General features: G+C 48.5%; 1 protein-coding gene across 6 annotated transcripts in view; it reads left to right on the top strand.

Annotated features, from left to right (window-relative positions):
* Window positions 1-20,396, top strand: part of LOC6596713 (uncharacterized protein CG43867) — a 128,179-nt gene that overhangs the window by 104,051 nt on the left and 3,732 nt on the right. For 2 of the 6 annotated variants that reach the window (XM_026990215.1, XM_026990214.1), the window contains exons 5-10: window positions 15,315-16,836; window positions 18,023-18,156; window positions 18,228-18,650; window positions 18,731-19,013; window positions 19,080-19,192; window positions 19,267-19,476. In XM_026990215.1, the coding sequence (XP_026846016.1) occupies window positions 15,315-16,836; window positions 18,023-18,156; window positions 18,228-18,650; window positions 18,731-19,013; window positions 19,080-19,192; window positions 19,267-19,476 (2,685 nt within the window). Of the gene's footprint in view, window positions 1-15,314; window positions 16,837-17,701; window positions 18,157-18,227; window positions 18,651-18,730; window positions 19,014-19,079; window positions 19,193-19,266; window positions 19,477-20,396 lie in introns of all 6 variants that reach the window. The other 4 variants (XM_026990212.1, XM_026990211.1, XM_026990217.1 and 1 more) reach the window with 2 other exon arrangements.

The raw sequence follows: 20,396 nt of genomic DNA, 5'->3' as shown, positions 1-20,396 counted from the left end.
ATCAGAGAAGGAGAAGCGACAAAAAGAGAAAGTGAAAGAAGAAGAAGAAAGAAGAAAGGAGCAACTGGAGATCCCATTACATTGCCAAAGCATTGCCAGATCTCAATAGTTTTGGGGCAAAAGATCCATTTCCAGCATTGCCAGGCACCAATTGGAAGCGGAAGAAGGAATCCTCGAAAGTAACAGAACGAAGGAGCAGAAAGGAAGGAGAATGAAAGGAGACGCTGGAGGAACACTAAAGGAAAACCTTCTTCATATCTCACCTGCAAATACCGCTCCAGCCAGCCCCATTTATTCCTGTTAAATTGTAAAAATTGGGAGAAGGTTTTCTGCAATGTGGCACTGCCATTGCCGCTTGGCCAAATGTCGCCGCTGTTGCGTCTGCTGTCGCCACAAACAAAGAAAATACCAGCCACAACGAATGCAGCAGCATCAACAGCAACAGCAGTAGCATTACCAGTGCAAGTACCAGTACCAGTAAACCCCATGAACGCTGTTCCAAAATCAACGAATCCGAAGATACAAACTGTAGAACAGAGCTACCAACAACAACGAAATCCCTCACCTGTATAAATGGATAACTATAGGAAAAAGGTAAGGCCATGCTGTACCGAGAATATTAGGGATCTAGATTATAGAAGAACATTAGCCGACCGATCAGCTTCCTCCATGATGCAGTGCCACATTCTTGGCTTTGCTATACTGCAATATATGAAAAGTAGAACTGTATAATCGGCATTCCGATCATAAGATCATTGTCGGTGGACCATAGCTGGACAAGAGAATCACTTTGGACTACGAAACGGCCGCGATATATCATTCGATTTCCCAGAAAATAGTCCACCAAAGCCGTTGTAATAAAATTGTTGTGATAATTTCCTTAGACTTCTTTGGCGACATTTTCCTCGTAATACCCCCCTTAAAATGTACCAAATCCATTGCAAACCAAAACCAAATCTATAAAAATCTATGTTGATCTTTGAATTTATTTTCAAAGCATATCTGGGATTCTGTAGGGGGTTCCCCCCACCATTCATCGCTACCTGTCCACGCATTGGGTTCTGTATTATAATTTATATATATTGTAGGTATTTTGTCTATAATTAGAGCTTCCTCCCACATCAAACGGAGGCATGAGATGGGATTGTAACTTATGTGCATATATTCATGATACATGATGCATTTCAAAATCGAACAATTTATGGCCAGAGAGTGCTCTAGTTCCGAGAGGGCCGGCGGCGGGCGGCAGGCAGGAAAATCCAATTAAACATTTCGCATTTGAACTTTCAACCCTTTGGGGGACGGGGATGGGGAATGTGGATGGTGCCAATCGTGAAGTGGGTCACCCTGTTGATTGAATTCCGTCGTCATCACTTTGATTGTGGCTGATGCACAGGCCGCCCTATCATGCCCCTGCCACACACACACCACTCTGTGGCAGCAGCCGCAGATTCCATTAACGTGGGTGCCGCTGCGCATCCGTGAGGCATCACATTCGTCATGAGGATGATACAGCAGCCGCAACCCGGTGATGGATGGCCCAGCCACAAGCCGAGCACGTGGTCGCTTCCTGGCTGCTGCTGCTGCTGCTTCTGCTTCTGCCCCCAGACAGTGGTCATTTATCTCATTGTAGAGCATTGATTAGAAGCGCCAGGCACAAAAAGATACACAGATGCAGAGATGCAAAGATAGAAAGATATGGAAATGCAGTAGCAGCTCCGCGCATCCAGTCGAAAGTGGGCCACAATATTAATTGCATTTGCCACTGGCTGTAGCAAGCCATTTAACCCAAATGAACTCGGGGATACCCTCAGTCCAATAGCTACACGGCAACATCCTTTCTTTGAGAAATTAACTATCTGCTACACTCATTCACTATCCATTCATTATGATGATCATAATCTAAACAAAATCATTAAGATCCCAATACGAGCAACATTCGAAATCAATTACCAAACAATTTATCAAGGTCTTAAGGTCCACTAGACCTCTGCAAAGGAACAGAACTGTGGATTCTACAGATCAGGAGAGATTTATAAGAGATCCTAAACGAGCCAAAAGACAAATGCAATCACAAAATTAAAACTAACGTCTCTAGTACGAGTACTTCTTATTCCCGATATCTGATAGTGTTCCATTCTTTAAATTCCTTCCATTCTTTTAGTCTTCTGTTATGGCATCAGTCAAAATCCTTCCACTTTCAGCTATTTAAACTGTCCCCTCAGACATCACAGTGACATCGTATTATTGCAGGAAATATACTACAAATGAAGGGCATGCACTCTGTCGCATTCGTGTGCACTGCATCCCCACTGAACAGAGAGCGCATTATGAATATGCATGAGAAGCAGGAGGAGGAGGAGGAGGAGGGAGTTCATAGATCAGCAAGAAGTGGCAAAGCGTTGGCGTTGGACCTCGGCTTCTGTGTTTTTTGTTTTGAACATTGTTTCTGGTTGAATTAATGATGCATGCATCCGTCATCGGAGTAGTGCCCCTCGTCTTTGGTCTTGCCACTTTCGCTGTGGAGTCGAAGCCTCCGCATCTTGGGCGCCCACATGCCCCATTCCCCACGCCCCACGCCCCATGCCCCAGTCACCGCAGCAGTTGCAGTTGCAGTCTGCCTTCTCTGATGCACATTTGAAAAATGTAATGCGCCTTATGCGCTGCTCTGGCCTCGTCTCCATCTCCATTTCCATCTCCATCGCTCCATTGGACTGACTCCATTTCCCCGATCTAAGTGGTTTCTCCGCCCTGGCTTTCTTTATTTTAAACTCATCAGCGAGTCGACGACATCATTTGGCGGACTGCTCTTCTTCTGACGAGGCAGCAGCCGCCCGCCGCAGCCGATGATGGACCACGAGAGTCACTATTCGGGGGCCACATAAATATTTATAAATAGCCCCAAACAAGTCGCGACTCTCGGCGGTGACTCGCGGCTGCTGCCGGCTGTGAATGATGTGATAGATATCCGGATGATGATGATGAGGATGAGGATGATGCTCACGCTCACCGGTCATCCAACTCGCCGGCAGGGATAAAAGCACCTCTGGCACATCACCGATGCTTTCCATTGCAAAAAGGATTGGGGATGCCACATAGCTGATCAAGAACTTTTGCCTGAAAGCTCTCCCCCCATCTGCAGAGACCAGGCAACGCCTCTGATTGATATCTTCCAGGTTTAAAAGTTCTTCCAATGTTCTAATGTTCTTTACTCCCCCGCCTCTCTATTCCGCGAGACATGGAGAGAAAGAGGGAAAGGGATACACTGTCGCCTCCTTCTGTTTTGGCTGCCATTCAGTCTGCCCTGAAGTTCTATCCTGGCATGTCTGGTGGCCCCATCGTCTTCTTCACGCCGGCTGGAGCCCTGACGGATGACAATGGAACTGAGTCATCGGGCCCTAGCTCCTGGTACTGCTCCTGCCTTCCCTGTCGCTTCGCTGTCATTTAATCAGGCAAATTGTTAACGCCAACCGCAAACAATCAGCCAGAGCGGCAGCCAGCAGCAGTGGCAGTGGCAGTGGCAGTGGCAGCAGTGGAGTCCTGGGAGCCGAAGCAACATGTTACATTTATTATGTGTGGAAAAAAGTAGCATCCAGAAAAGTAGTATCGTTGTTGCAGGAGGAGGCGAAACAGAGATAAATTGTGTGGCGCCGCCGCCCCACCCTGGACCTAATCTGACATGTAACATGTAACATCTCTCCCCCCAGGCGTCGCCTCTGGCTGTGATCCGGCGGACTCCACATTACACGCACTTTCATCCATCTCGGATCTCGGGGCATGACTCATGGGGGGGGGGGCAGAATGATATTCTCCTCTCCCTGAAAGTCATACAACCCATCGGAACTCTCGGCTCTCAGTGTAATCAAAGTCCCCTTCTAAGCCACGACTACGAGGACAACATTGAGAGCAGACATAGATTAATTTGTTTGCTTTTCCTATTAAAAAAAAAAAAAAAACTGAAAGAAAGGTCGAGTTGTAGACACCCTTGAAGAAGCTACCAAACAAGAGCGGTTGTTTATACAACATAGAAATAATATGATGTGCTTTAAAAGGCAAATAACATACGTATGTATGTATGTACTACATGAATCTGTTAAATATAGATATGTACATACATATGTATGTTGTGTGGAACGGTCCTTCGCTCTACAAGGTTAATACAAATAATTAGTAATTAGTGTGTATATATGTACATACATACACACATATGTATTTATGTTTGCAAAACTGTAATAAGTTGAGCGGGAAGTGTGTGTGCCGCCAGTGGATCCAATTCACCCGAATCATGTATTATTTCAAATATTTCTGTAGCTTGTGGGATTGCAGTGCCATTGGTCGACTTCTGGCAAGGCGGTTTGTAAATTAATTGCAAAATACGTTACTAATAGTACCAATAATTACAGTTTTTAAAGAATTTCCAACCATATCGAATGAGCCACTGAGATTCTTAAAATACCATTTCCCTCATTGTGCTTAAGCGCCCTGTGCAATGCATCCTCTCAGTATTTCCCGTACACTTTGATGGGCGAAACACATTTAGCTGTAAATAAATTGGTATAAATTTGTATTTTAACTGTAAATAAAGCACAGGGTAAAGACACTTCCGTACTCCACCTCCTGCACAGCAAAATGCTGCAAGCAACATGATACCAGCAACATGCTTTGGCAACATTTTCTAGACCCGAGAGAGCGAGAGAGAAGGCAAACGGAGCATCTCTCGGCTTTTGTCGTTTTGCTCTCTCTCTCTCTCTCTTTTCCGCAGCAATGTTTCTGGGAATCGAATCGTCCGCATGTTGCTAGAAAACGTCCACATGGTAAGTGGAGCTGGGCAACATACAGCTTGTATATATGTATGTGTGTATGTACTCTGGCCACAGCAACATTCAGGCAGAGGTGGGCAACATTCGAAAACCCTTGAAAAAAAGGATATTTTGTGAGATGTATTATTATACTACCCTCGGGATATTATCGTTCATGAAAAGACAAGTCTGCGAAATAGTCACTCCCCAAACACGATATTTTATAATAAATTATGAATTATTTATTTATGGCTATTAAATTTTGGTTCCACTGCCATGCATTGAGAAGCACTAGAGCAAATAGGGTATCAAAACATCCACTCCTAACAATATCTGGCCCTGCCAGAGGCTTACATGCAACATGAGTCCGGAATGCCAAGCAAGCGACGCAGCCAGCGACGCAGCCAGCGACGCAGCCAGCGACGTTTTGTATGGGAAAATGGGAAATGCACGGCCTTGCCGCCCCAATCGTCCAATCGTTCTCGGGCCGTGGCTAAGGAAACAACAGAAATATGTCGGGTGTTGCTCGGAATTCAAAAAGTCCGTTGATAGCTGACTGACAATATCCCACAAAAGATACCACCAGAACATATATTTTACCAAATATATCTGTATATCAATATAGAATATAGTTCATTTCGGAAAAATCGGTGAAATTCTTATTGAAAACGCGTCGGTGGATTTCCATACGGGGTTCCCATTATTTTTTTGAGTGTTCAATGGTTCCATTCAGTGGTATATTGGTGTGGATTTTAAGGATTCAGAGGAGAAGTAAAGAATTCTGAAACTAAAACCAACCCTTCGCTATCGTTGAGGATCAGCCAGCAGGCGCCTCGTCCGCGTCCGCGTCCTCGTCCTCGTCCTCCCACCCTGACCGCCTGCCTGGCCCAGAAACCGGTTTCTCCTCTCGCGAAATATAGTATTTCGAGTGGTGCCTCGAGTGAATAGTCGGAATAGTCGGCCAAACCAACCCCCAACCCCGAGAACAGTGAGAAAAAGTGAATAGGGAGTGGAAGTGGAAGTGGAAGTTAACCCCCAGTGGCAGTGGCAATGAACCTTTTCGATCTTATAAGACTCTCCATGCAGTGAGTGATTCAGATACAGGACACAGGATACACATACATATGTTTAATCCATCAAAAATGGCGAAAACAGAGACATTCGCAATGCAGAAGGGCCAACGCACAGAATGCCCTAAATGTAGGTATACGGGGGGGGGATAAAAAAACTACATTCAGAGAGGGATCTTTCGTTTTCCTTTAATAAAATTAAGCAATCTCTCAAGAAACCTGGAATCTCCATTGCGATCACCATTACTTATTTTTAAGAACTAGTGTTATTAATCTGCATCCTCCATCTCTCTTGGGTTTTACTCTTGATTGGGTTTCTTTAACTACAGATGGATAATCCCTTAATTCTTTATGGTGTACATATATTTATATCTGAATCGGAAGCAACGATTCTTTAGAGCCCAATCCGAATGAAAGTTTTCCTAGCACTTCAGGCATTATTGTAGATCTCTTAGATATCTACAAGCGTTCAGCTACAGATGCGAATAATGAATGGGCGATTCATTTGTTCTGCCTTCATCCTCAAAATATGACATTTTTACCTGCCTCTGCCTCTGAATTATTAGAATATTACATATCTAGACATTTGGAAAGATGCAACCATTAATATAACCTAATCTACGCATCTGTTGCATTTGCCGCTGCTTTCATCTTGAGAAATCTCAAAATCTGGAAATCTCTCGCTCGAATAATGAACTGGGAACACGCTTTGGGGGCAATATTCTTGGATTCTTTATGATGAATATCTACGAGTAGTGGCAGGCAGTCCTTTGCCCTCAGATGCCCATCTCCATCCTCTTCGCCCCTCCTTCCAATGGCTGCCTTCTGCTGCTGCTGCTTCTGCTGTTGGGGCTACGTGTTGGGAGCCCCAGCTGTGAGCAGTCGTCGCGAATGCTTCATAAAAATCTAATATTTATGGAAGAGCAATGGTTTGGAGCGAATGGAGCGAGTGGCGGATGGAGGATGGAGGAGAGAGGAGGGGGGAGGAGTGTTCCGAGTGTCAAGCGGTGAAGAAGCAAGAAAATGTTTTTAATTGCTTACAAGTTCTTCTCTCCCTCTCTCCCTCTCTCCCCCTCTCTCTTTTCTATCACTCTTTTCTCCAATTCTCTGTTGTCTCTGCCGTCTGAATGGTTCGCTGGAGAATATTCTGTTGTCTTCACGCTTAATTGGTTCGACAATGGAGCAGGGAAAAGGTCACGTTAACGAGTTTTGATCGAAGACCGAAGTTTTGCCATCACCACCCACACCTTTCCCCCTGTCCAAACTCTTCCGAATAACAGACAGACGGACTAGTAGTAGGAGTTGGAATAGGAGATGGGAAAAGGGAGAAGAAGACTTACACTTGAATGCACTTTTTGTCATTTTCCGAAGCGAGTTTTTGTCTGCCCCCCCCAGCCCCATCTGGCAGTCTGCTACTTGCAACAAAGCCTTTTCTCTAAATTAAAAGCAAAACAAAATTACAAAGAAAACTTTGGCTTTTGGAAAAGCCGAAGATTGGACTACACTGCTCGAAGATATTAAAGGTCCCAGCGAAATAAATAAAGGAATCCATTCCCCTCTATGACGGCCTTGAAGCGCATCGCTTGATCAGGAAGGTGAAGCTGGGAAGCCAGAAATTTGTAGAGCAAAGGCAATGGCTGTGCCCTCTGCTGCCAGGGCGTCCTTTCGAAAGGGTATCCTCTGCAAAAACCAGCAACAAACGGCGCGGCGCGGCGCGTCGGCTACAAAGTGCAATATGAAGCAGCGACTGGGGGTTTGAGATTTGTGGGGTTTCCATAATTAAAGCTCGCTCCTGTTCCTGGCTCCTGGCCATTGGCAGCTGGCTAATGAATCGTGGAGAATGGAGAGAGAAGGCGGAGCAGAGGTACGCCCATTGTTCCGAAGCTCGATCGAGAATGGGAAGCAAGGTCCCCTGGCATCTCCCTGTCGCTGCACAGCGCCAGTGGAGCGGAAAAACAACACCATTTACACCCCCGAAAAATTCCACTGGAAGAACCAAACCCATTTCTTGATGTCGCAAGCAGTTGGCACAGCCACAGCCCCACAGCAGTTCCCCCTTTCAGACGTCCAGACTTTTGGATTGGGCTTCGGATTGGGATTGGTATTGGGCTTGGGTTTGGGTTAGGGTTTGGGTTAGGGGTTTGGGGTTTGGCAGCAGAGAAAGCAAAATGAGGAAAGTTATTGAGCAGCGCGGAAATATCGCAGCGCATTTTACATTTTCATTTTTCCATTATTTCCACTGGCATCCCAGACACGACGGCGGCGAGGACCATCTGGAGTCCTGCTGCTGCTCTCGACAGCTCCTGGACATTGTTTGTCCTTTTCTGTGTGCAGAAAAGTGCTCGAGTGGCAGCCCCTCGACAATGTGGCAAAGATGCTTGAGCTGCACAAAGAGTGGAGAGCAGTGGAGTGCAGACGGGAATGCAGCTGAAGATCTTCCTGGAGTCGGGGGACAGCAGACGCCATCCGGGAGCTGTGGAATGCTTCCCCATTTAAGAGTGTCCTTCTATCACGAGAAAACGTATTCAAAGGAGCAGAAGAGTGGAACACACTTCAACATCAATCAGTCCCCAAAGCTCCTGTTGGAAAAGAGTCTTTCCTTCTACAGAAACTTATTTTCCTTCCAAATGAAGCAAAAGTCAAGAAAGGGAATCCTTTCTATACAGCAGGTACAGCAGGTATATGTATGTATCCTGAAAGTAGGAAATATTCATGGACGGGTCTTTGGAAGTCTGCATTCCAAGGGAGTATAGAAATATCCCATCAATCTACTCCTCCGCCAACCAGAAACCCGATTCGGAATCTCCTCCGATCTCGGCTCAACATCAGGAGTTTCATTCGACTGAAGAATCAGCAATGCAGAAGAGAAGACTCCTTCTCGGAGGGCTGCTGCTCCTTTGCATATTCCCAGGGAACCCTACAACCTACAGGACCATCACTGACACCCCAGAAAGGAGCAGAGAGGCTGTGAGAGTACAACGATGAAAGGATGAGGCCAGGCCCAAACTTTTATCAAAAGCGTGGAAACTTTTGTTTTAGTTTATTGTCTGGCAGATGGTGGGGAAAACTTTGTTTCTACTTTTCTTTTTCTCCTGTTTTTTTTATAGAAAACTGATTAGGTTAAGCCCAGGAGGGGCGCAGGCGGGACAGAGAGAAAGGCTTGGCATGGTAATTTTATGGGGCAAGAGAAGGGATACATCAAACGGTGTCTGCATTATAAATCAGTTGGCCAGGAGGCAGGAGAGCGAGATGAATGGGAGGTCCCTTCGATCCCATTAGGAACTAAATTGAGATCATATATAACCTGTGGGGAAAATACCTAAGTAATGGATCCAAAGCATTAAAGCGGAACTTCGCTTAAGAGACACTTCACTGGAGAGGTGCGGGGCAGCCAGGCATCAAATGGGATGCAGACGAAGGACGAGTGAGTGCCACTCGTAATTAAAGGGAGCGCAGACATCATCCGTGCCGCTTTTGCTGCAATTGTTGCCGCATCACAGAACAGTATAACAGTGGCAGCACACTGGAGAGGATGGACGGTGAGAGCAGGGTGCTTCAGAATGATGAAGCTGACATCTATCCCACGTTCCCTCCCGACGGGTAATGCAAAACATGCACAATTTTTCAATTTCAAAGCTGCCAAAACATGCTGCAAATATTGACACTGACTGTAATGGGAAAATCATTCACAGCAAGGAGGGAACACCCAGCAGCCAGGGGGAATAGCGAGAGAGGGCAAAAGAAGAGCACTGTCCCATGGATCCCCTGGGCAGGAACCCATTCCAGAGGATTACCGAAAGGAACCCAGGTGCCACGATGGGATAGGGAAAGATTAAGCAATTATTGAGGAAATCAAATCAAAGGATAGAGAGCACCAGATTTTAAATAAGGGTGTTTCCAATAATGGACAAGGGCAATGCAATCTGAAAGAAAGCTGCCTTGAACCCTTTAGAGGAAGGATGTATTCCATTCCAAGATAATCTTCTCCTCTGACTTCTATGGGGAGTGCCAGAGCAGGAGCTACATAGATGCTCTACATTTACTTTACAGTTACTCTACAGTCCTTTTTCCTATAAGCAGAATCGAAGGAACTGGAAGCAAAATTAATCTACTTTATGGTTCTACTGCTTGAAGGATATTCTTTCTAGAGGAAGCATCTATTCCCAACCGATGTTATATAGAAATCAGTTTGAGCTTTGTTATATTTAAGTCTGAAGAGCACATGTGTTTGGGATATTTTGGGATTCGGGAATGGCCCGAATCAATTTGTCCGTCTCCTTCCGTTCTGACGACTCTGTTGTGGATGGGAGTGGTATTCTGCGTGTGCCGATGACTGCAGTTGAAGATATCTCAGATATCCCCGTTCTCAGAGCAGGGGATGGCCATGGGGCATGCCCGATAAGTAGCAGCTCCCCTCAGACTAGACGGCGCGCGTGCCGTCTTTGAGGGGAATGGGGATGGTCGTGCCTTCTCTTGTGTATGTGTATGTGTATGTGTATGTTTATGTGTATATGTATGTGTATTGGGGGATAGGGATGTCTTCTGGTTACAATGTTTTATGGAGTGTTTTCTTGAGTGGATCTTCTGCTGCCGCTTCAGATGCTGCCACTTCTGTTTGCTGCCGCTGCTGCAAGCGGCTGCCGCTTTGTTGACTATAAATAACAATGGAATCATGACTCCAAATTAAACGTCGTGCAACGTCGGAAAACACACAGCAGAAAGCCAGAGACTGCTGGCAGGGGAAGCTGTTTGCTCTCTGCAAAAGTCAAAGAAACACACAAGAAACGCAAATATATTACAAACATACATACATATACGTACATAGGTATCTGCTTTCCCTGTATTTTTCCTCGCACACGTACGTAAGATATGAGTGACTGCCACAGGGCCACAGTCGAGGAAGTGCCCCATGGGGCACTGGGGCGTGGGGGAGGAACTTTGTTTGATTTGCGGCACATTTTGAGTAATATTAACAAATTGTTTGAGCCAAGAACCAAGTTCGTTGCAGATACAGCGGGAGACAACAAGAATACTTTCCCACTGCAGACACGACCTTTCCATACCCATTCTTTCGATGTCCATAAAAGATTTCGAATAAAACATCCCATGTCCCAGAACGCTTGTTTCTTATATTTAAGATCCTTTTCAAACCGAGTTCCGAGAACTCTCTGGCGTCTAGTTCTGGCGACATTTTAGAGACGTTCTGAAGCTATCCTTCGATTGGAGTTGATCTGAGGGTCGATCCCAAGACGAAGACAGTATTTCATCACCTGAGTAAAACAAAGAGAGAGATCTTTCAGGAGTCTGTGCAACAACAGAGAGCTCTTGTTGTATCCCAAGTAGTGGACCATGACTCCCCTGGCCAGGGGACGGTAGTTGCCTTCGTTATAAACAGATTAATCATCCATCGGGGATGATGGGTGGAACTGGTTGGTTGAGAGGTCCACATGGAAAACCCTTTCAGATGCCAGCAACACCAAACAATTGAGTCATCCACACAGTGGCACCCATCCCCATCCCCATCCCCATCCCGGAGAGAGCTCTCTCCCCCTCTCTTTTTATTGTACATACAGACATACAATATGAAAGCCAGAGACCCCATAATGGCTCTGATGTCGTTAGTCATCTGCTAACCCTCCTCCCTTAGCAACCCCTTCTTCCATGGCAACCCCCTCTGGCACCCCTCTGGCACCCCTAGGACCCCACTTAATTGCGTCTGCTCATTTAGTAATAAAAACGAGACCCACGACAGACAAGGGGCCAGTGGAGCAGGGGCGTCCACCGTATATGTATATAATCCGGAGTGCATTGAAAAGTTTCGGAATTGAGAGAGAGAGAGAAAGAGCAGAAAAACTACAAAAAAGAGGGGAGCTATTCTCGCTCTCGTCCTCTCCCTCGCTGTCGGTGGAAATTCAATTCAAATCGTATTCAAGTGTTCGCTAACTCATTCATTCATCTTTTTATCGTTTGGAATTTGTTCTTTTATTGAGATTCTTTTAGCCATACCCCATACCCCACACCCCACACCCCACCATTCCATCCATTTCCATCCACGGTCTGCGTCTGCGTCTGCGTCTTCTAGTTCGTCTTGGAGCCCATAATCCGATTGTGCGTTGGGGCAAATTATGGCCGGGGATTCGTTATTCGGAGATGGGACTTACGGAATATGTGAGATTTATGTTAAGTGGCAGACGTCGCATTATCCTGGTGCCGCATGACTCGGCGGCGGGGGAGGGGGAACGCTGGATGCTGGGGTGCCTCTGTGGTGGCACGGTGCGGAGACCCCAGCCCCCAGCCAGCCATAAAAATGTCATTCTGCAATAAAATCGAGCTTCTCTTTGTGTGGCAGGACGTGAAAATGGCCAGCGACAGCCAGGACTTGGACCAAATCTACGGCCGAAATATGACGATATATTTGAAAACGCTAGTTAGATAGATAAACCGATAATGGGTAGATAGATAAACTGATAGTTTAATAGCTGTACAAAACAAAGGAATTCTTTGCTCAAATTCAGAGAGGAATGTGGAATGGAACGTTTCCCATTCGCTTGAAATACACCTCAAAAGATCTGCTCCTCGAGGCGAAAGCTTGATCGAATCTCAGACAATTTTTATGAATACCAAAATAAATGATTACAAATTGTTGTAAACGTTTCCTTAAATGTATCTGGAGCCCTCATATCTGCCACTTTCCATCGGCAAGTAACATCCACGCCCTGCGGTGTTGGTGCTATCCAGAACTCAACTCAAAGCCAAATAGCCGGTTGGGGCTGTGTGTTCCTATTGGGCTCTAATATGTGCCCTTGCATTACCTCCTTGCATGCTTTGTCGGCAAGAGTATTCAGGTTTTGTTGTCCTTCTTCACACGAAGTGGCATCTGTGTGAGGGGTAGAAGTAGCGCTAAAAGTAGAGGCAATTTCATGGGCAATACCGACAGCCGACAGACCCAAATCCTTAGCAGCTGTTTGCCAAATGTTTTCTATATGAATACACTATTACCTGCCACTCGAGAGGGGGCATGGCATATACATATATCCTGTAGCTTAATCAATTGCACATCTCTGGGGTGGATGGAGGAGGTGTCTCCGAAAGCAATCACAGATCACGGAATCCAATAAGGGAATTTGTTGGGGATTTGGCTGCCTCCTACGGGCTCGGATGGATACGGGAGCAGCTGGGGGACGAAACACGGGACAAGGAAGCCGAATCCTACCCCGGATCTACATAGCTCGTTGTCTGGGAAACACATTTAGATAAAGTCACACCTTAGTGTCGTCTCCCTGCCTTGATGTCCTCTGGAATCCCACCCCGTCTTCTGCTCCTCCTTCTCCTTTCAATGGTGTGTCCTGTCTAGCGACTCCGATTGGTTCTTTGTTTGTTCTCTTGGCCAAGAAGTTTCTCTCACGCCTAAATGCCTTGTGTGACTCGTCCGTGTGAATCATGTTATGGCTGGAGATGCACAGGCTGCAGGCGGTGCAGCGCGGACAGAAGCTGAACCTTGCACTGCTGCCACACTCTGCCGTTGGGGCTACTGAAGCAGCCATTGGCCCTGCCACTCCCTATTCCTTTGGCAGAAGTTTTGGCCAAAGCGGTTTTGGGCGCACTCAGATTTGATGGCTCAACTTTACCAAAACAGAAAGATTACGCCCCTCTCCTCGATCGTCTCTCCTCCGCTGTTCCGCCTTACAATCAGTGGATTTCTCCCCTTACTCTTCACCTTCTCCACTTTAGTTTTCTTCGATTTAGGCTGCCTCCAACTTTTGGTGTTTCATTGGCAGGAGTGGACACCTCCAACGAAACCCTGAATATAGATTGATTTCTCCACCCCCCAAAAGAGGAGGACTATCCATAACTCATTTCCCTGTCTGTAGTCCGCGTATCTCTGTATCTCTGGGGCTACGGGTGGCATGGGGCACATCCTCGTGTCAGGACAGGCATAAACAAGGCATTTTATATGCGTGGCAGCAGCAGGAGCAGTAGTATCAGTAGCATGCCCGGAGGTTGTTATTTTTGGCGGTTTATTTATTTTTAGCCGCATGCCACAAGCGGTGGCAAGGACCCCACGACGGCGCACATTAAGCAGTTGACCCATTTCGTGGCCAGACACCCGAGGCAGATACCCCAACTAATAATGCGATAGGATAGGTGCCGACAGGTCCTGGAGGGACACCTCCTCCTCCGCCTCCGCCTCCTCATGGGTCTTCTTTGTACACCACTTGTGCACCACATCCAGCGGCTCGTTCTCGTTCTCTGTCTCTGTTTCTCTTTTGTTTCCTCTCATTTCTACTGATTCAGCCCCCCAATCCTGCTGGTGTTCTCCTTTCTTAGACTCTGGCTTTATTTGAAAGAAGGAAAGGCCTTCCTTCCGCTTTGATTCTTTGACCTTCTCCGCCTGATGCCTCTCCTTCCATATTGATGCCTTCTCCAGCTCCAGCTCCTACTTTTGTACCCCATTTCGGGCCCCATTCTGCTACATGTCCTTCTCCTTGTGGTGGCTTCCGGCTTTGTTTAGTTGTCAGTTTGGTTTCCTTTCGTGCCAAATTAAGTTAGTTCTTTCCTGTCGCCTCCGTACACTGACCTCCCCCGCTTCCACCCACCCCCTTTCGATTTTATTGTGGCAGTTGTAAACTGTTGTGTAACCATAAAAACAGTCGTATCGGGTGCAGGGGAATCCCAGGAACTTCAACGGGAATGGAAATGGAAATGGCGTGTCCCGGTCTCATGCCGCGACTACGACTACGAGTGTTAAACGGTCGCCATTTGGTCTGCATCCAATGGATTCCTTCGTTAATTACACAAGTTTTCTGGCTACACACTTGAGAGCTGCAGTGCTCCTTCTTCCCAGAAAGCAGGAGAAACAAAACCCCTCTGCGATTGAACCCTGGATAACCCTTCTGCTGCTCGTTCTCCACCCTCCGTTCCTCCCCCCATCTAATCCCACGACGGGGGTCATGTGTAACCATTAGACACTGCCATTGGACCCCGGGCGGCAGGGAGCCAGGGAGCCAGGGTCTGCCGAGAGCCACTCGTCTTACCAGCCAAAGGAGCAGCCAAGCGACTTTGTCGTGGCTTCTGTGTGAATTTAATTTAATTTTGAAAAGTTTTCGCCTGCAAAACTTTTCCACAGAAAGTGGAGATTGCACTGCACTGGAAAAAATCCAGGGAAACAAGAGTTTCTTCGCAACTTTTCTGTCGAGGCCTGGTGTATTGGAACGGCCGACGTTTTTGTCGAGGCACAAGTGCTGCAGGGATCCCGAAATCTTTTACTTTTCAAGCGAGATGTGAGAGAAAATGTATCTGAAGTGAAGAAAATAGCAGAAATAGCAGATGTATCTATGGGAAAATCCACATCAGAAGATTCCAATTCAGAGATTAGATCTTTCACAGGAACTGTGCGCCACCTATTTCTCTCACACACTCACCCTCTTCCCCTCTCTGTTTACAGGTGCGTGCCATGGAGCAGCGGTTGAGTGAGTGGCCCAAGCCTCCAGCACAGCCACATCCACCACAGCAGCAGCAGCAGCAATCCCCCAACCACCAGCAGCAGCAGACACCTTCCTGCGCGACAACAGCTGGAGGAGCAGCAGCAGCAGCAGCTGCAGCAGCCGCAGCAGCAGGAGCAGGAGTCCCAGGAGCACCGCTCGAAGCTGAGAGGACCATCACCTCGTTGGAGATCCAGGTGGAGGAGCAGCGACAGTTGCGACTGCACGACGCCCGCCAGATCGAGGCGAAGGCGGCCAAGATCAAAGAGTGGGTGAACAATAAGCTGCGGGATCTCGAGGAGCAGAACCAGGTGCTGCGCGAGCAGAACGTCAAGTGCAACCAGCAGCTGGAGCTTCTGAAGAACCACATCGCGAACCAGTCGCAGCGGCACAGCATCGTCGGACCCGTGCGGAATAGCCTGAGCTTGGACGTGCAGGACTTTGCCGGCGGATCGGCGGAGACGCGCAGGCGCAGCGAGAGCCTCGATCCCTCGCAGGAGATCATCAGTCGGCCGCTGACCAGCTCCTATCCCCACCACCAGCATCGGCGCAATCTCTCGATGGAGCCGCAGGAGCTCGAGCGCAATCTGGTGGCGGCCGTCGACGGCCTCACCCTGGCACCCCTCTCCAGCATCTCCAGCAAGGCGCCCTCGACAGGAATTGGATCAGGCGCTGCTTCGGCGGGAGGGGGATCGCTGCCCCGTCCGGATAGCTCCGACACGGACACGGCCCACGACTACGCGGAGATCTACACGCCCTCGTGCGAGAAGCTGCCCGCCTGGATGAAGAACAATCCCGCGCTGATGGCCAGCGGCGGTAACAGCAGCACCACCACCACCACCAGTGACCTGGGCGTCCCCCGGCCACCGACACCGCCACTACACCGCTTCCCAAGCTGGGAGGCCAAGATCTACCAGGTGGCCAACGATGGGTTGGCCGGCACAGGTCCTGGCACAGGCACCAGCACAGCCGAGAGCACCGTCAGTCACGAGCCAGATGCAGCCGCCAACAATACCCTGTCGAATGGAAGGTCCCGACATGGGACACACGGTCATGGCCATGTGGGACACGGACACGGGCACAGACATGGCACGGCCACGAGCACGGGCACGGTAACTGGCGACGGCAATGGAACAGTGGGAGGCAGCGGCACACCGGGCACTCCGCTGCCGCCAACGCGGCAGCAACAAACCGCCAGCGGCGGCTTCTGTGATATTTCGGTGCCCGTGTACGCAACGGTCAAGGGGCGGGCTTCCCAGATCCGCTCGATGCCTTTCACTGGGGACTCGAGCGACGACTCCAGCGATGGGGAGGACCATGCCGTGATGCTCACCCACAATTCGCACAACTCGAGCAGCACGGACAACACGGAGACCTCCACCTCCGGCAGCGCCTCGAGCCCCTCCAAGAGCCTGAAGACCTCTTCGAGCCTCAGTCCCGCGAAGCGCAGTGGCTCCGAAAGCCCCAAGAACGCCAAGGCGCGTGGTATGTACCTAACATGTTTGCTGCCCTGCCCCACAGTAGACCCTGCACCACCAGTCTGCATCTGCCTTAAGCCACTCTCTTGTTGGTAGCCTGGTAGCCCCGTAGCCACCCCCCGCGTAGAGCGTAGGTATCGTCACACCAGAGACAAATACACACAGGGAAAACCCAGAATCTAACGCACACACAGCTCCCCCAATCCCCATACGATCCTTATCCCGATCCCCGTTCACCTGCCACTTCCTGCAACCATTCCCCAGGATTCTACAGTAATGCCGCCCTTGGAACCTCGCCTTCATTTGCTTTCGTAACTTCAGTATCACTTCCAATGCCTTTTCTTTCGATATCATTCAATATGCTTAATTTCACTGTTTCATTTCCGCAGTCCCGATTCATTTAGCTTTCTGTTCCGTTTCCATTTCGGTTCGAGATCATATTTCGTGTAGCCCTTCTAGTCCTATTTTCAATTTCCGTTTTACTTTCAATACTGTTTTGCAATCATCCTCACTGCCATTTCCCACTAAATTTATCTATTTGTGGGTCTGTTCCCGTTCTAGTTCTCACATTCCTTCTTTTCCTGGAGCTCAATTTATTTCCTTTTCAAGATCAAAGATATAGTTCCACTTCCAACTCCACATCCTGTTCCGATTTCCACACCGTATCTACTTCTAGTTCCTGCCCATCACATCCCCCGCCCTCTAGAACCTAGATAAAATATAAAACTAATTTATAAAAAACTAACAATTTGTGACAACTTTTGTCCATCAAAAACCATCTAAACCACTCAACCGATCCACCGATCCGCCTTGCAATCATGTAACCGACATTAACCCGCTCCATCCGCCTCACACACCGCACCACCGCACAGTCCACCTCCACCAGCCACGCACATCCACATCCACACAGCCACAGCATCTCCACCACCAACCACTGCACCACCAAAATCACCAGCACCATCACCACACATTGCCCCACCAGGGGCTGACGCTGACACTGTCGCCGACATGCCTGCCCCAAGGCGGTTCAGGGCAGAGCACGCTGACACGTGCACACCAGACAGCAACGGCAACGACAACGGCTACGCTGCGGCTACCAGTGCCACCGATCGTTGCACCCCGTTGCATCGCCTCTGCATCCAGTCCCCAACACATGCGTGGCACAGTAATTTCAGATCTTTCCTTTGAATCAGGCCTCTCGGACGACTACGCCCTGCCCCCGGACGCCGTGTCGGAGTCCACCTGCATGGATGCCTCGATGCCGTCGCTACTGATGCGCGCCTCCTATGTGGATTCGCCCAGCAAGAAGATCGAGTCCCTAGAAAAGGTAAGCACCCAGTGAATCCCCAGAGAAGCCGCAGGTCCAGCTCCAGCTATAATCTCTACTCTTTCTTTTAGATGGGTCACCTGGCCAAGCTGGGTGGCAAGCTTAAGACGTGGCGCAAGCGGTGGTTCGTCCTGAAGAACGGGTCCCTGAACTACTGGAAGAGCCAGCACGATGTGCAGCGGAAGCCGCAGGGGCAGATCCAACTGGACGAGGCATGTCGCATAAATCGGGCGGAGGGAGCCTCCACCTTCGAGATAGACACCGGGAAGAAGGTCTACTACCTGACGGCCGACTCCCATGCCACCATGGACGACTGGATCCGGGTGCTACAGAATGTGCAGCGACGGAACGCGACCAAGCTGCTACTCAGCCGCGACGACCAGAAGCCCACGGTCCAGGGCTGGGTGACGAAGGTGAAGAACGGCCATGCCAAGAAGTGCTGGTGCGTGCTGCTCGGCAAGATGTTCCTCTACTTCAAGGCTCCAGCGGAGACGGTGAGCGGAGAGTCGTCTAACAGATTCACAGGTTTCCTGAGGAAATACTCATGAAAGACCATACTTTCGTTCCCATTCAGAATCCCCTGGGACAGATCAACATGCGCGATGCACGCGTCGAGGAGGTAGAACACGTCTCGGACTCGGACTCAGAGGAGCGCGAGGATGCCGCCCAGGATCAGGCACGACTCACCGTCGCCATCTATCCGGCCCACCAGGGACCCACCTACCTGATCCTGTCCGGAAAGCCTGAGCGCGACAATTGGCTCTACCACCTGACGGTGGTCTCTGGCGGAGGTCCAAGCGCTGGCACACAGTACGAGCAGCTCGTGCAAAAGCTCATGGAGACGGACGGAGATCCAAGTGAGAAACCACCTCCGAATCTCGGCAGCAAATGGAAGCTTATTCCCCATTGATTACACTTTACAGATTGCGTTCTGTGGCGCCATCCCATACTGCTGCACACCAAAGACACCATCACGGCACCGCTCACGTCCATGCACACGGAAACCATGCAGCCAGAGGCCATCAAACTGTTCAAGGTAACACAGAGGGGGAGCTAGAGGAAGCCCAAACTGATCCTCGTTCCATTCTATCCATTCGATCCATTCCGCAGAGCATTCAGCTGTTTATGTCGGTGGCTGTGAATCAGCCGGGCATCGATTACCATGTGGTGCTGGCACAGAATGCACTGCAGCACTCCCTGGACATGCCCGAGCTGCAGACGGAGATGATCTGCATATTGATCAAGCAGACCTCCCGGCACATGGGCCAGAAGCTCAGTGTCGGCGTCCAGGTAAACAAGAAGCTGGGCAAGCAAACGCGCGTAAGTTTTTCAGTTGCAGAGCTTTTTACATCCCCTGCATCCCAGCATCCATGCCCCATATGTTCCACCCGAAACCCAACCTACCACCACCAAAAAGAATGTTTAGTTGAATGAACCCACCCAAAAATAGTTGGTTTTTGATTTGATGTAGTGTGTTCTTCCCCCAAATGAAATCCCCTACTAACTTACGAAAAAACTTGCCCCCAAAAAGAAAAGAAAAGAACACCGTCCCGACTGGTGACTCGTGAGGTACCTTGCCATGCCATGCCAAGCCACATCATGCTACTATTGTTTGCTCCGCTTATCGATGAAACAACAAAGAGAGAGCTATTCTATACCCAAATAACACGTACTCACTAATAACTAACCAACATACAACTACTCCATTTTTAGTATCGGTAGATAGTGCATGTTTGATCGTAACTAATTTGTAGATCGTTTTCATCTGTTCTCAGTTTCATGAGTTCTTTCGTAGCAGACAGACAATGAATTTCCCCTAAAACTGTCATACATGCATATCTGTACATATATCATATATGTATGTATGTATATATGTATATATATATATATATCTGTTATACCAATCTGTATAAAGTATTTGCTGTAAATTGTACAAAAAAAGAGAAAACTAGAAGCATAGAACCATCACGGCACCCACAACAACAATCACTACAATGAATCCACACTCAAACCATCAGAACACTCGAAAAAACAGAACATCAGCCAGCAGTACGCATACTTTTAAAGCTCAGTGTGTACGTTTTCTATTACTAGAGTTTTTCCATCTTTGTTTTTCGCTTTGAATGTCTGTCTCTCACTCGCTCTCGCTCTTGCTCTCTATCTCTCGCTGTCTCTCTATTTTTGCCTGGTTCGTTCGTTATGTTTGTTTGGAGCTTAACGTTACACAACACTGAACAACA

Source organism: Drosophila persimilis, unplaced genomic scaffold, assembly GCF_003286085.1.
Source record: "Drosophila persimilis strain 14011-0111.01,24,50 unplaced genomic scaffold, DperRS2 tig00000520-arrow-pilon, whole genome shotgun sequence".
NCBI lineage: Eukaryota > Metazoa > Arthropoda > Insecta > Diptera > Drosophilidae > Drosophila > Drosophila persimilis.
This window is presented reverse-complemented; position numbering and strand designations above follow the sequence as displayed.